Source organism: Bactrocera tryoni, chromosome 4 (genome assembly GCF_016617805.1).
Source record: "Bactrocera tryoni isolate S06 chromosome 4, CSIRO_BtryS06_freeze2, whole genome shotgun sequence".
NCBI lineage: Eukaryota > Metazoa > Arthropoda > Insecta > Diptera > Tephritidae > Bactrocera > Bactrocera tryoni.
The window spans coordinates 73313350-73330544 of NC_052502.1; the positions used below are offsets into that span (position 1 = coordinate 73313350).

Here is a 17195-nt window from a genome sequence, read left to right on the forward strand (position 1 = left end):
CGAATTTCAATCTCGCTTCAATATTGAAGCAAAATGTTTTGCGTTTGGTTTAATCTGAAAGATAACTTAAGTAAATATGATAAACACAATGAACATAATTGTAGACGCATATAACTTTTCCAGGAATGTCTTTGGGAAAGAAAACAGACACACTGTTGGCGCTTTTACTGACACTGGGATTCTATCACATCCACCGTGTTTGAAGAAATATTTCCAGTTATAGCTCTAAAATCTTCGAACTAGGACTGGGGTACCAAATATTTACACAAACTTGAGTTCCGTTTTTCAAATTACTTATTTAGTGTTCAGTTGGTAAGGCTGAAATTCACGAGTAAAATTGTGTTGGTGATTTTGCTGAATCCACTGCAGGCGACAATGGAATTTGGAATGGAATTTGTGTGCATTTTATCACCGGAATAGGTTCTGCAGTAAATTAAGTTGGACATGAAGAAGTAATGCCATTTTGAAAAAATGCGTCAACTGATTCGTATCAAACAATGTTAAACTGAGAAAAATTCTGGTACTAAGTGATTTGCAATAAACCCTAATTAAGGAGAAAAGCTTAAAAATTGGGAATTGAAGATTATTTCTGTAAAAATTAATAAGTTTTTGAATTTGAAGCCCTTCATTTAAAGGTCAATTCTTTTAGCTATTTATTTGAAAAGACGGTTCTATTGTAGGTAAATATTGTACATTAAAGATGACATATAGTCCGGCCACTTTGGCATGAAGAAATAAATCTCAAAAACTGCGATTCTATTTAAACCTTTTCAACACAGATAAGTTTAGAAAATTTATTTTTATTTTTATTAATATTTTTTTTGAGAGAAAGGTGCTCTTTTTATACCTTTTTAAATAAATTTTCTTATGAGTAATACCATAAATATGTTTGATTTTCTCTTTTTGCAAGAAGCGGCAAACTCCTAAAGGTTTTATTTAACATTCCTTGCATCCTCGATGTTTACAGAACCACAAAAAAACATGCTATCAGTGGATTGTAGAGATTTGGCAAAAGCGCATCGAGGAAGACCTGAAAGGCATTCCTTCTCATTTTTCAATTCTTTCAACGATCGTTTCAAACGAGTATATAAAATATGTGAGAAAATTTAAAATTTATCACATAATTTTTATATGTGTTGTAATATCCAGAGATTCAAATTGATGTGATGCAGTCATTGAACTCATTTAAATTGTTAGCCAGCGGAATTCAATCTTGTAGTAATGACTGAGTTTATGGTTAATAATGTTTGGAATGGCAGACATATCTATATGTTACATATCCATTTATATAGTGACACGATTTTACCCTAAAAATATACTCTGTTCAAGTTGTTGCGTATACGCCATGGTGACTTTTGATTTAACTTTGCTCCCGCGTCGGTATTGTAGCAGCATGTTCTGCTATTGGTTTTAGAGCGTCGAAAGGCAAGCAAAAGTAACTAATTAATCTAAATGATATATATATATATGTATATTAGGGTGATTCAAAAAAAAAAAATTCGATTGGTACTCTGAAAAATAGGTTCCTAGACACCTCTAAGAAAGCCTCTCCAAATATGAGTTTTTAATTGTAACGGGAAGGTCCTCCTACATATAGTTTTCTACTTTTATTATTATCAGATAGAAAAATTTATATCTCGCTTCCAACTACTTGAAAAAATATCTTGATTCTTAGATTTTGTAGGAAATTGAATGCCCTAAAAAAAGTTTCCTATGATTTTTTCGTAAACCCAACCGTTTAAAAGATATTAACAGTTAAAGTTTGATTATTTTTGGGAAATTTTTTTATTTCTTATTAATTTTATAACTCAAATGACTCACATTATTTCATACTATTTTTCATGGAATTCTATCAGAAACCAAAACACTTGCGGTAATTTTAGTTTTCTCGTGTAAAAAATGATAATCAATATTGAATTCCCTGCCATTATGAGAGTTCTTCCGATATCTACCCCTGATGAAATGCCAGAGGTTGAAGGGGAGTTAGATGGGAGATTATAGGTCCTCTCAGCAAGCCCTTTTCCAATTGGTATTTTTGTTCGAAGATTTGTGTTTTACAGCAGGGTGATGGGTGTGTCAGTGACATTTATACATACATACATATGTATGTTAAATCAGTTTTGGGACATTAGAGAAGTGGGAAGGTTGTCTTTTAGAAATCTGAGTTTCACATAAGCAGACAGCAGACCATTGCCGAATTGGTAATGTCAAATGATCTTAATGAAATACTAGACTTATCATATAGGCTGGCTACTCTCAGAGCAGAACTATGTAACACTGTTCTGTTAACATACTTTAGACCTCATCAACACAGAGACATAAATGTTATATTTGTGAGAGGGTGAAGTGGTCTCTTCTCTGTGTTATCGTTGCACTTAGTTCGGATGTAGAAAAATATTTTAGCTGCAGTATTGCGCGAATAGCAAAGTGAACCAGTTTAGTCTTCTTAAATTTGTGCTGTGACGAGTGAGTTTACATTCACACCAAATACATCTACTAGATATCCGTAAGTATTTACAACAAATTAATTAAGATATTGATAAGCATAAGTGTTAGTCATTTCGGTTATTGTTTTTGCACTTTATTGTAATAACGGGAAATACATCAACGTTTTGAATAACTTCGTAGTTTGTGAAAGCAAGTAGAACAACAAAGAATATTCATTTTTCACATACATACATACTATGCATTCTGTGCCGAGATCTTATCCGGTCCGACGCAAAGTATGAGTCAACAGTTGAGAGCGATTAATAATTGCAGCGCTCAGTGTGTCTAATTTACAATATTTAGTATATTGGTAAACCCCCGGATTCGGTGTTATGTTAACTTATAGTTTCCGGCCGCTTACATAAGAGCGTTTTTAAGACGATTGCATTTGAAGTTCAACATTTTCAAAAATAATAAATGCGATTTATCTAAGTTAAACTCATTTTACATAGATACATACATATTTTAAGTAGTATAACTGCAAGGAAGCAGTGCACACTGAAAGATGTCGAAATGGTATTTTCATTGTTCGGTTCGAGGGAATGGTAGTAAGCAAGGATTCGATTCTACTTGAGTAACAAGTTTACTTGAAAAATAATCGATTTTTGAGACTCGACCTTTATTTTCAGAAGTCGATCACGAATCGAGTCGGAGAAATAACAGTTAGATAATCTTTATTTCAGTTATTTATGGGGATTTGGAGGAGTATTGATTCAATTTTACCCTTATATAACATAAGGGCGCAACATTATAAGATCACAGCTTATTGGCCGATTTTTCAGCAAAAAGTCAAAAAAAGAAACTAGGTATTAAATATTCGGTATCTGAGAGTTTGCAAACTTGTGGTCCGATTTCGATTTCTTGAAATTATTTTCTGATTTGTAAAAATTTATATATTTCATCGTCTCAAGGTCCAGTCTTTTCGAGTTTTTGCTTGAAAGCAAAGATCGACTTCAATTTACTTATTTAAAGCACTTTATATAATATTGTATCTTTTTTATTACAAAAGGAAAGTTCAGTAAGTAATAATGGCCTCAAGTTCTACCCAAACACTTGCTCTCCAGACCGATTCCAGTAAGCAGAACCGCTTCATGGAGAAATTAATGGCGAAAATAGTTAGGTTGTACGGCGAAAAGTCTCTAATCGATGTGACATTTAAAGTTTCAAACCCAACGGCTCAGTAAGTATTACTTTTTCCTCAGCTTACATAAAATGATTTAGATTAATATTTTTAATTTTTGGATTGCTCAGTGTACCCGCGCATCGTTTGATACTCGCAGCAGCGAGTCCCTACTTCGAGAACCGTTTTAAAGGCAATAAAGGCAATAATCCTATCATCGAGATAAATGATGTAGATAGCGATATTTTTAAGCATCTAATAACCTTTTGTTACACCGGACAGGCCCTTATTACCGTTAACAATGTCGGTGCCATGCTGAAGGCAGCAATCCTGTTACAATTGGACGATGCCTTAGGCAGTTGTGTGGACTTCCTTATGGCAAATATAGATGAATACACTATACAGGGGGCTTATACGCTAGAGGATGAAACGAAATGCGAACTTCTAAAACAAAAAATCGTCGAATACGAAATAAAGAATTTCATGAGGGTGAGTCTAAATATACACGTGTAATTGAAATTTTATTAAATGATAACTCTAGAAATACCCAAGCGAAACAATGCAACATTTTCTGAAATATATGCGATTCACAGAACCTCGTGGAAATTATGGTGAGAAAACATTGCTGGCAGTTTGCTCGGAGGTAAACGCACACTGTGGCTTATATTCAAAATTGGTAATCTTAAATTAATGTAAATACAATATTTTTGGAATAGATTAATCCCAAGGTGCTGCAATATAACAAAGCTGAGAATATGTGGCTGAAATATGCGAGAATAAAATTCGATTACCATCAGTTTAGGACAATTTTAAAGGATGATAACTTATTATTTATTGGCGGAAGTAAAGATTATGCAGCAGTCGACATCGTCCGCAGCTGGAATATACGAAATAAGACATGGCAAGATTTGCCCGTCATGAAACAACCAAGACGCTCACACTGCGTTGTCGAATTAGATAGTAAAATCTACGCGATTGGTGGACGATCTCTTCTGCATAATAAGGTTACGTCGACGGTGGAAAGGTAAATACGTATAAATCTGTAACGAATTAATTAACGATGGCGATTGTGAGCTTTAACAAAAGCAAAAGGTGAAAGCACTTTAGGCAAGATGTGTTAGGGTCAACGACTTCTTTGGAATAATTCTAGGTTTTTTAATAGACTACACACCGTAACGAAATGCCACTTTTGACGCTTCAGTTTAGAGATGTACATTCTTTTTGCAAAGTTTTTGTTTATTTCCAGATACACGACTTCCGATGGTTGGGAGTACGTGAGCGACATGAATAATGAACGATATGACGCCAGTGCAGTGACTTTGAATGGTGATATCTACATAATTGGCGGTAGTATTAGTAGCGACCGTAACACCTTAAAATCCGTCGAATGCTACAACCCGGATTCGAATACTTGGACTTCTTGCGCGGATATGATTAAACCGCGCAGTTTACATATTGTAAGTTAGATTAAAAAATAATTATTAATATTAGAAAAAAATTCATCAAGTCATGATTTGGTGGAAAGAGAAAGAGTCAAAGTATATGACAACTTTACTTAAGTGTTTAAATATTAACATTTGACTCCTCGGATTTCTTTAACTATAGGCGGATCTATGTAACCGAAATTCGTATCCCCTCAGAAATTTTCCAATTTATCTGTGTCGCTGCAATAAGAGTCCATTTAATTTCATCCCTAGAGTTTTCAAAACCAGGAAAAGTAGCTCCGCTTCAATAAAATTTACCAAAATTGTCTAATTGAAAAAAGTTACTGATTTATTTAGTCGCCCTCTTAGCTCTATTAAAACTAAATACAACGTTTATTGCTACTTTTTATATTACAGGCAGCTGTTCATAATGGTCACATTTATGTTTTAAGCAATAGCGGTGTTGAACGATACGATCCTCAGCAGGACACATGGTCACAGGTATATTAAGTTGATTTTTGTCAATTGCTTGATGTCAAACTGAGTATTCTTGAAAAAATATCACAGATTTGCTCTTTGAATGTTGGCCATGGTTATAAAGCTTGCGTATCGCTAGATAATAAACTATGGGTTATTGGTGTCGATGGTGTATCAGTCTATGACGAGGAAAGTAACCGTTGGGAACAAAAGTGCGCATCACCCGGAACTGATGTTATTTCCTGTTTTGTTGTGCCAGTAGCCTTACTGACGTCGAATGAATAACCAATATTAATAAATATATTTTTTGTAATAAATTCTTTTATAATAAATACCAACAAATCTGATTTTCTCGTTTTGGAAAATGCGTCATATATTTACATACACTTGCGTATACAGTTATTTGTAATTGATTCACGAGAAAATGCGAAGCGCAGTCATTTTCGTTTTGTAATTCTTTACGGTTTCAAATGAATATTTACAATATGTTTCAATAATTGAATTTTATTAAATAATTTTTGTATGTATTGCAATATGCCAACAAAAATCAATAATACAACAAGCTATTTTTGAAATTGTTGATTAAATTAAAAAATTAGCTAATGAAAAATAGTTGTGTACGGCGTAAATGTTTGAGCAGATATGAAAAGGGTTTAACAGAGAGTTGCTCGAATCGAGTTGCTCGAATCGAGTTGCCCATGTGAAAGGAGTGGGACACACCAAAAGCGAAATTGTCGATAGAGAGCAATAAAAGTTGTTTGTCTGAACTCAAACTGAGTAAACTCTTCTCTCTCTCTCTCTCTCTCTCTCGATTTCCCCTTCGACTCATTTTGTGAACAATCAATCAGAAAACTTGCAATACAGAGAAAGAAATGTTATTGCATTTGCAGTGGTTTTGAGCGCATTTCACCACAGTTAGCATCAGCGGACTTGAAAATATCACAATTGAGCGAAATAATATTACTATCAATGCAAGTATTTACTTAAGCTTACAGATTCACTTTCGAACAAAGAGCAAGCGTTTGCATATATTATTTACAGACAACTTCTTGCAACAACGTTATACAGAGGAATTAAATATTTTAATAATGTTTTGAAAGGCATACATACGTAAGTATGTATGGTGTAAAGTTGTTGCGTATACGACATGGTGGTCTTTGGTCCAATTTTAATCTCGCTTCCTTATTGTAGCAATATGTTCTGCTTTTGGTTTCAGAATTGCATAAAGCAAGCTTAATAACCAATAAATCTAAATAAGCGTTTTTGGTAGCCTCACCAGAGAAACTTTTAGACTCTTGCTGAATATAATCTGAAATATAACTTAAGTAAATATGATAAACACAATGAACATGATTGTAAGCGCGTATAACTATTCAAGAAATTACTTTAGGATAGAAAATAGACACGCGAATGCATATTTATAAACATGCAAGCATCTCGACAATGAAGTTTTGACAATGAGCCAGGAAATTGTTGCTGAAAAATGTTATAAAAAGGACTCAGGTGCTATGTTGCTCCTTTTGCCATTGCTTTCTGCGATGTTGTCACATTTCCATTCAGGAAGCAAAATTAGGAAATCATGCAGTGTATGAGTTTTGAATGTTTGTCACCGTGGCAAATACATATGTTTTGGGAGCATGTCCATGAGCGGTAAATGCATATTTTCAGTTCCAAGTGTTTTTTGTTGGGATCAGAAAGTGGAATTTAAAGTTGAAAGCGTTTAGCATTGGAAAATAAACCAATGATTTTGGACGATTTTTCAGGGATTTATGGAAATCAACAAAGCCTACATTTGTGGAAGTCGAAGTCGATGGTTTGTACCATAATTTGAAATTTAAATTAAAATTGAGGAATGTGAGGTACGTGAGTCACTTAAACAAAGTGAATTTTCTAGAATTGAGCAGATTGCCGAAACCATATCTCCAAGAATACGAATATAAATGAAAATCTCGAAAATTGCGAATTGAAGTATGTGAAAAAAATAATTTTTCGATCTTTATGTTTTTTCATTTAAAATTCAATATATGTATGTACATATGTAGTTGTAAATATATATTGTATAGTATAGTTTGGCCACTTTGGCGTAAAGGAAGAACTCATAAAAACTGCAATATTCTTTAAATCTTGATTTTAGAAAATTTATTTTTATTTTTATTTTTTTTTTTTTTGAGCCAAGAAAACTCTTTTTTCAATATTACTGTGGAACTTGTGCTGGTTATAATTGAGAACTGTGGGCAAAGCAATTTCCCTACGAAGCCATGTGATAAAAACATCAATATAAACCAACAACAACATAGTTCTCGAAATAGCACAATGCTTCGACATACAACTAAACTTCTACTGCATTAACAACAAAGCATTGTTAGCCACGCCTTGAGCTCGCGAACGAAACGAACCTCTCTGCTTTCACATACGAATCACATAACAAGAAATCGTTGAGCAGACTTCATGCGAGCGCAACAATTCACCAATCACAAAGCAGCATGCCTACAGTACGCTGCAGCATGTTCAGCAATAAATGGTTTATGTTTTAAAATTTCAATGAATATTTTTTTTAAGAATTTCATAATTGATAAACGATTTCTAATTGCATTCTACTGCTAGATAGATAGAAAACAATTAAAATGAAATTACATTCTTCCAAAAAACAAGTCAACTTAAGTGAATTTATTCTAGTGACAAAGAACTATTAAAGTATGAGAGCAGACTTTTCAACTTTTATTTAATTGAATTCAAAATAAAAGTTGCTAGCTGAATACTAACGCAAGAACGGGTACGTCTAATATATTGACGGAGAGTATATGTACATATGTATTTGCAAATCGGGCAATAACTTAGGACACCCTTATTTTCGTAAGAGCTGCCCCTAGCCAGACAGTGCCACCACCAAATTAATTCGATTTGTGCATATCTGTCAAATATTAAAATACACAAGTTTTGAAGCACACAGTTATTGAGGCAGCTGCACAACTACTAACTGTGTCTTAAAGAACATGTGTATTTCAATATTTGACAGATGTCGCTTGCAGTCTGTCGCGCTCTATGTGTTACGGGCGTGAGTCAAGTTGGCAGCAGCGTAAGCAGCGATAATGGCAGCGTTAAAGAGATGCCCAACTCATCTCACAATGGATGTCAGAGCGCGATTGCTAAACTTGAAATTACCGTATTAACAATTTCCAATGTAGCCAGATAGGACAAAACAAAATTGTTTGAGCATTTTACTTAAAATACCCAACAATTACGATTAAAAATTCTTACATATCGGACGTTTATGCGGATTTATGCGGAGAATTATTTAATTTTTTTTTATGACTTCATAGTAAATTAAAAAAACCGACTTTTGTACCTTCAATACTTAATAAAGGAATTTGAGCTTGTTAGCTTTCATGTAATGTTTTTTCATAATCATTTTCAATTGAAAATTACAAAAAATATTATCAAATACATTTAAACTGCGATTTCTTTCATTTTCAATGCGGCGGCAACAAATCGCTGCCTTCACATATCTTTTTGTTAGATTTTCAATCTGGCAGTACCAATCGTTCCAATCGTTCCAATTGCCAAACGTCAAAACCTACGCATGCAGTCAACTGTCAAAGTCAAGTAGGTGAGTTGCTCTCTCATGTCCAATGACAGGAGATTGGGCAGCTCTTAATTTCTGTTGTCGTGATTCGTTTAGAAAATTATTTATCTTTGGCGAATAAGTTCAGTTTACTTTAACTATTTATTCCGGTTTAATTAGTTGTATTGTGAGAATACGTGTTTGAAAAATATATATTGATTATTGTTTCTGCATACTGTTTTAATAACAGGTGATGGATGCTTACAGCAAATTTACGCGTTTCTGTTAAAGTTAAATAAAAAGGTTTGTTAGGTGCATACTATGAATTCTATGCCGACCTATTAAGTTGCAGCCTTTGAGATAAGAACAACAAAATTTCAATATTTATATTATTGTTTACAAAACTTTAGCCGGTGAAGTCTCATTTGTTTATAGTTCTTTTCAATTTGTTGTTAGGGCAATTGAACGAATAAAACGTTAATACAAGTGCATTGTGCTGCCACAGAGTGTCAATTGAGTTAAACGATTGTGAAAAAGAAAAAAAAAAAGATTTCTAAAAAACCTAAAATGCAAAACAACGTATCATGCAAAAAATCGAAATTGAGTTTTTTACTGTTAACGACTCACTACATCATATTACATTGAAAGTAACATACAATTTTCAGCTTCCTCTGTCAGATATAACCGATATATAACCATTTTATAACCAAAGCTCAAATAAATATAGTTTTTTTATTACAAAAGGAAAGTTCATTAGCTAGAAATGGCCACAAAACGTACGAAAAGACCTGCTCCTCAGACCAAATACAGTGAGCAGAACCGCTTCATGGAAAAATTAATGGCGAAAATATTTAGTTTCTACGACAAAAAGTCTCTAACCGATGTGACATTTAAAGTTGCAAACCCAACGGCTCTGTAAGTATTACTTTGTCCTCAGCTTACATAAAATGATTTAGATTAATATTTTTAATTTTTGGATTGCTCAGTGTACCCGCGCATCGTTTGATACTCGCAGCAGCGAGTCCCTACTTCGAGAACCTTTTCAAAGGCAATAAAGGCAATAATCCTATCATCGAGATACATGATGTAGATAGCGATATTTTTGAGCGTCTAATAACCTTTTGCTACACCGGTCAAGCGCTGATTACCGCTAACAATGTCAGTGCTATGGTAAAGGCGGCAATCGTTTTGCAATTGGACGATGCCTTGACCAGTTGTGTGGATTATCTTATGACAGAAAGCGATGAATACACATTACACGATGCTTATATGCTGGAGCGAGAAACGCAAAGTGAACTTCTTAAGCAGAAATTCATCGAATACGAAATACAGAATTTCATGGAGGTGAGTCTAAATATACACGTAGTGTCTAACAATGTGTGTAATTGAAATTTTGTTTCCAATAATACTAGATCAGCCAAAGCGATGAGTTTCTGAATTTTGATGTTGAAAGATTGAAATATATTCTGGAATCTGACAATTTGAATATAACTTATGAGGAAGATGCCTACGATGCCATAAATCGCTGGTTCAATTACGATGTTTCTGCACGTCAAGAACAACTACCACTTTTATTAGCTTGTCTCCGGCTTCCGCAATTCAGTATGGATTCTCTGTTGACACACATAGAGCCATTACCTGCTGGTGATCCACTGGCCTTCAAGCCGTTATCCGAGGTCAGAACGCCTGCTGCACGGACAGCGTTCCCACGACGATCGGGTCTACGTAAAGTACTGTCAACTCGGCGGAATTCTGCCGCTACAACTAACACAATAATACGTACAAAGAAATATAAACGATCTCCAAAACCAAGCGAGCTTAGTGCTGGAAATTGTGTGAAAACATTGCTGGCATTTTGCTCAGGGGTAAGCGCATACTCTGGCTTATATTCAAATTTTAAAATCTTCATTTAGTGTACGTCCAATATTTTTGGAATAGACGAATCCAAAGCTGCTGCAATATAATAAAATTGAGGACAAGTGGCAAGAATATGCGAGCATAAAATGCGACTACATTTGTTATAGAACTATTTTAAAGGATGATAATATATTATTTATTGGCGGTAATAAAAGTGGTGTCACATCCAACATCGTCCGCAGCTGGAATATACGGAAAAAGACATGGCAACAATTGAAATTGCCCGCAATGAAACAAGCAAGAACCTCACACTGCGTTGTCGAATTAGATGGTAAGATCTACGCGATTGGTGGTTTTGGGGACAATAAAATTCTGCAGTCGGTAGAAAGGTAAATACGTAGAAATCTATAACGAATTAATTAACGATGATGATTTTGAGCTTTAAGAATTAAAGGTAAACTTTTAACTTAGACTAGGTGCGTCAGGCCAGTGTGGCTGTTTGACAAAACAAAGTGTTGCTACATTTTAGAAAAAAGGAAATTGTGTAATGCGCGTACTTGCCTCTAAGACCGCAAATCCAGAAATTTGTTGAAGTGATATCGACAGTATAGGGAGCATGCGCAGCTGATTATGAAACGTTATAGCATTGTGTTTTTCAAATGATTGCTACTTACTTTAAGTATAGTCCACTGTCTGGCATTGCCAATGACTTCTTTAGAATAATTCCAAGTTTTTGACAGACAATTTCATCATCGATGCTCGTTTAAGCGACAAACGCAATGCTTTACATATCAATTTTGATATTTGCTTTGTTTTTTTTTTTGTTTATTTCCAGATATACGGCATGCGATGGCTGGGAGTACGTGCACAGTCTGATTGTTGGACGAGAAGGTGCCGGAGCAGTGACTTTTGGTGGTAAAATTTATATAATGGGTGGTTATAGTGACGGTGAAGAATTGAAATCCGTCGAGTGCTACAATTCGGATTCAAATACTTGGACTCCTTGCGCGGATACGATACTACATCACTCTTTACCTGGTGTAAGTTGGATAAAAAATATAATGTTGGGCATTAACAACAAATAATATATAAAATATATAAGAATCCAATTTTAAAGCACTTTAGGTCACTTTTTAGGCGTTACTAAAAGTGTTACTTCTCTAGATTTTTTTAAATCTGTGCAAGTAGTTCAGTTTTAATAGAAATGATCAAAAAATTGTCTAAACAAAAGAAAATAGTCACTGATTTATCGAGCCCTCTTAGTTCAACAAAATAATATTAAATAACATCTTTATTGCTACTTTTTATATTACAGGTAGCTGCACATAATGGTCACATTTATGTTTTAAGCAGTATCGGTATTGAACGATACGATCCTCAACAAGACACATGGTCACAGGTACATATATTTAGTTGATTTTTGCTAATCGCTTGAAACCAAAAAAAAATATTCTTGAAAACATTACGCAGATTTGCTCTATGGAAGTTGGCCGTGGTCTTATAGCTTGCGTATCGCTAGAAAATAAACTGTGGGCTATTGGTGGCATCTCCCAAACAGGCGGAAAGGCAGAGTTTAATGACTGTTGGGTGGAAAGATGCTCATTACAGACAAATGACGTTTATAACTGTTTTGTTGTGCCTGAATCCTTGCTGTCGTCGAAATGATTCAATAATAATATAATTATTGTTCCTTTTTCGATTTAAGTCCTCGTTTAAAATAAATACTTTTATAAAAATAATACTATTGTCATTCAAAAATAATTATTTTGAAAGCAGGGTACGATCCTAAACGCAAACTGGAAGTTAGGAATCCGTCTAAATTCCTATGAATCCATAAGTTTGACGACTGCTGGTTTAATAAATATGTATATGCATAGATGTTTAATAGAACTTCTATTAAATGCTTTTCGATTTTTCGAAAAATATGTAAGAGAGCCACAGAGGAACGGCACTCTTAAGAGCGTGGTGACCAACAGTGGTGGACACAAAAATTACGAGTGCTTTTATAAATTTCACAGTTGTAATGAGAATAGAAAGGTTAAAATATAAAATTAAATGAAAATGAAAAGTAATCGAAATAATTTTAAATTTGTATGTCGAATTGAACGCAATAACTTAGAACAGCAAAAAAAAGATAAAACAAATCCCAGAGCTCAGCGAAACACTGAAGATTCACAAGAACAGCAATGATGAAGCTTAAAATATTATTTGGTTACAAATAAATAAAGAGAAAGTAAAGCATATTTCCAATTACAATAATTTCCTTTTTCACTTCACTTCCTACACTTCGGTTTTTGAGATACCGATCTGAAATTTACAACAAGTCCTTTCTACCCAAAAAGCTGCTCATTTCTCAGAGCTAGTGTTATTGGACGGCTATAGCATATGTATATATGTATATAACAAACTAAACGATCAACTCAAGCCGTTTTATGGAAAACTTTTTTTCAGATCGGACTACTGTAGCAAATAGCTGTCATGCAAACTGAGCCAACAAAATCCAGTCCTTTTATGGAAAAGTGTTGTATTTGACTAGATATCTTCAGCGAATTCAGCTTCGTAACTTCGCGGTTTCAATTCAAGACATTTGAGTAATTTTTAGCCCACCACTGTAGTTTGCATGTGTGTTTTGTTCACTTATCTATCGCATGGCGAGAACGGCGAATGATTGCAGACAAAATCTACAAGCAATCACATAGACGGAAATGTTTGTATAAAATGGTAAGTTGCTGTCTTGGAAGCTCAGAGAGTTAAGAAGCGTCTGCGCGGCTTGGCTTAACGTAATAATTGTATTTCATATTCGGCTGACTAAAAAGTAGTGCAAAAGTAATAAAGTAAAACGGTTTTTGACAAGCGAGCAGAATATATGTATGTGTTTATTTGTGTACAGTTATACGTCAAAGTTAGAAGAGTCTTCAAAACTCAAAAACAATAATTGTGAAGGTGAATTGAAATATAAAAAAGGAATAACGGAGAGTTTTGAGAACTTTATAAATTTGATTTTTTTTTAATATGAAAAAAAAAAAAAAATTAAAAAATAAAAATTATGCTAATAAATAGACATTATGCCAATGTGCATAGGGGTGGGTCAAAAAAGGAATGTTTTTTTTCGCTTGGTAGCCCGAAAAAATGGTTGGTAGACAGCTCTCCATTCCATTTTCAAATTTAAAAAAATTTAAAATTTAAAAAATTTAATTTAAAATTTAAATTAAAAAAAATTAAAATCTTAAATTTAAAATTTAAATTAAAAAAATTTAAAATCTTAAATTTGAAATATTCATAAAAAAAATTTTTAAGTTTAAAAAAATTTAAAAGTAAAAAATTTAAAACTTTTTTTAATTTTGAAAATTTTTTTAAACCTTAAACAATTTTAAAAAAATTTCAAATTAAGAAGTTAAAAAAAAAATTAAAATTTAAACTTAAAAAATCAAATTAAAAAATTTAAAGTTAAAAGTTAAATAAAATTGATAGTAAAATTTAAAAAAATTTCAAATTTTAAATTAAAAAAAAATCAAATTAAAAAATTTAATTTTTTAAATATTTTGATATGAAATGGTTTATTTTGTATTTGTTTGAACAAATTAAAATTTTTTAATTTTAAATTTTGGTTTATTTTTATTATTTTATTAGTTTTATTTATTTTTTTATTAGTTCTTTTTTCTTTTTTCATTTTTCATTTTTCATTATTTTATTTATAAAGTATTTTGTTTTATAAAATTGTTACTGAGATTTAAAAAATGTTATTTTACACAAGAAAATTAAGTTTTAATATTTTTATTTTTTTAACTATCCAGTTTCATAAACTCATAGAAACCAAAATAATATATATAATTAAATAATAGTTTTCGAGTGTAAATAAAAAATAATATAAAAATTTAATTTCTGAATTACAAATTTTTAATTTTTTATCTGCTTAAGCTACTTCTTTTATTATATGGTATATACTATTTTTTATTATAATTGCGTCATTATTTTTTATTTTAAATAATTTTTTTTTGTTTAAAATTTTTTTACTTTATAAATATTTAATTTAATTTTTGCTAATTTCATTTTATACCTAAATAGTTTATTTGTATTTAGTTTTTTGTGTTTTATTTTTTTATTTATTAACATTTTCTCATTATTTTTTACATTTTAAAATCTCTTTAAATTACATACATATATATAATTTTTTTAAATTTTATTTTTTGTTTTAAATTTTTTGAAGTTTTAATTTTTTGTTTTTAAAATATTTTCTTTTAATTTATTTAATTTTATAAATTTTATTTAATTTTTGTTAATTATAAATTTCTAATTTTATATACACATGCTTAAACAAATAGTTGTTTTTAAACTTTCTTTTTATTTTTACATTACTATTTAATATTATAATTTTTTCTTATTATTATTACTTTTTTCATTATTACTTTTACAATTTTTTTTATTTTTATTATTATATAATATATTATAATTTTTTAAATTTTTTTTATTTAAAATTTTTGTTTTTATTTAAATTATTAATTTGGCTCCAAATATTTTTTCCAACCCAGCGTTTCTAATAAAAATAAAATGCATTCAAAAATAATAAAATACTAAAGCATTGTTGTGATTAATTAAAAATGCAGCCTTAAATTTGTGTATATTTTCTTTTTATTTCTTGGCTTTGACACTTGTCCACTGAACATGTTTATTTTACCGTATGTCTGTATGTATGGTACACACATAGCTTGCTTTTAAGCTTCTTCTGCCGCAAAAAGTGAATGTACATTGCGAATAGTAATTGTTAGAACAACAAAAACAACAACAATAACTAGTAATTTTCTGCCCAATCGCAAGAGACTGCCATCAATTCCATTTCCACGCCATCAGATGCGCTTTGGCTTGGGCACACACGCACATATACACATACACAACACTTTTTTTCAATTTTTAAAAAATTTTTTTCAACATTTTTTTACTCCAAGTTGACCACGTGATGTTTGCGAGTTTCGTTGGTGACTGGCCAAATGAATTCAGTGCATTAATGGCAGCAGAGCAGCTGTACTAACATAAACAACACATACATCCATACACACAATTAAATATGTGAATACGAGTCATCGCCAGGCTTAATCTGTTAAAGTCACATTTGGGCTTTACTTCGGAAAAAAACAGTAAAATTTTGTAGAAAAATTCACAAAATTTTAGATTTTGGACTTTTCGGCTTACGAAAAATGCAGTTCATCAATGGCAAGCGATTCGTGTCGATTCCATAATTTGCAGACAATTTCGTTACTGGTTTTTGTGAAAAGATTTTTTTTTTGGTTTAAAAGATTTGGAAATAACAAGGCTTAAACTATATTGGTGCGAGTTGGTCATTGGAGCAGGTTTTTGACATCACACGAAATTATTAGGCTTATTGGCAAACATGCTATTAGCGTAAAAATATGTTTTTTCTAACATTTGTATAAAGAAGTATAGAAAACAGAAGTATTAATGAGACGCAAAAAAAATATCATAAGACAAAACGTAGTATGACAAAAAATCATATGACGACGATACGAGATATCACGTGATGTATAATCAGATATGAGATAACAAAAGATTAATAGAAAAAACAAATAAATAAAATAAAATAAAAAAATATCATATGATGGGAAAATCACATGATTAAACATCAAGTGATGTCTTAACAGATATGAAGAAGTATTGCTCAAGAAAGCAAAAAATGTTCAAAAAATATCATATAATAAACAAATCATATGACTAAACATCAGATACTGTATATAAGCAGATATGATATCACAAAATATTCATAAACAACGCAAGGAAACAAACAAATTAAGCGTAGAAAAGATATGTGAAAATAAATAGAAAGAATCTAGCAACGGCTTACATGGTGATAAAAGCCACGAAAAGGGAGCATGCGATAAAAGTACATACATACATATATAAAAAATATGCCAACTGATAAGTTCGAACTACAAACGGTTATTAAAGAGTTAAATTATGTTTAGAACTAATAAAATACATACATAAACAAATATTGATGTAATTTCAAAAACAACAACAATAAGAAATTTAAAAACAATAAAATAAAAAAATATTAAAAATTAAATAAAAAATTAAAAAAATACATCAAAAAAATTTAATAATCTTTTTAAAAACAAAAGTAATAAATTTAAAAAATATGTACCATAATAATTACATAATTAAATTTATATTAATTTAAATCATTATATAAAAAAATAAAAAATATTTTATAAAATTTAGTTAAAAATAAATAAAAATTTAAAAAAATAAACAAATA

At 31.5% G+C, this 17195-nt stretch overlaps 2 protein-coding genes across 2 annotated transcripts; both read left to right on the top strand.

Moving 5' to 3' along the window:
- The first annotated feature begins 2414 nt into the window (after positions 1–2414).
- LOC120773556 (kelch-like protein 28) lies at positions 2415–5855 on the top strand. The gene is made up of 8 exons (XM_040102520.1): positions 2415–2506; positions 3497–3667; positions 3739–4096; positions 4149–4250; positions 4324–4631; positions 4854–5064; positions 5449–5532; positions 5599–5855. The coding sequence occupies exons 2-8, from the start codon at positions 3516–3518 to the stop codon at positions 5791–5793; spliced, it is 1410 nt and encodes a 469-aa protein (XP_039958454.1). The 5' UTR covers positions 2415–2506; positions 3497–3515; the 3' UTR covers positions 5794–5855.
- A 3274-nt stretch (positions 5856–9129) lies between these two features.
- LOC120773553 (kelch-like protein 3) lies at positions 9130–12666 on the top strand. Its single transcript, XM_040102515.1, has 8 exons — positions 9130–9373; positions 9815–9985; positions 10057–10414; positions 10483–10935; positions 11009–11316; positions 11763–11967; positions 12243–12326; positions 12398–12666. Exons 2-8 carry the CDS (start codon positions 9834–9836, stop codon positions 12590–12592), a joined length of 1755 nt encoding a protein of 584 aa, XP_039958449.1. The 5' UTR covers positions 9130–9373; positions 9815–9833; the 3' UTR covers positions 12593–12666.
- Positions 12667–17195: the final 4529 nt, after the last annotated feature.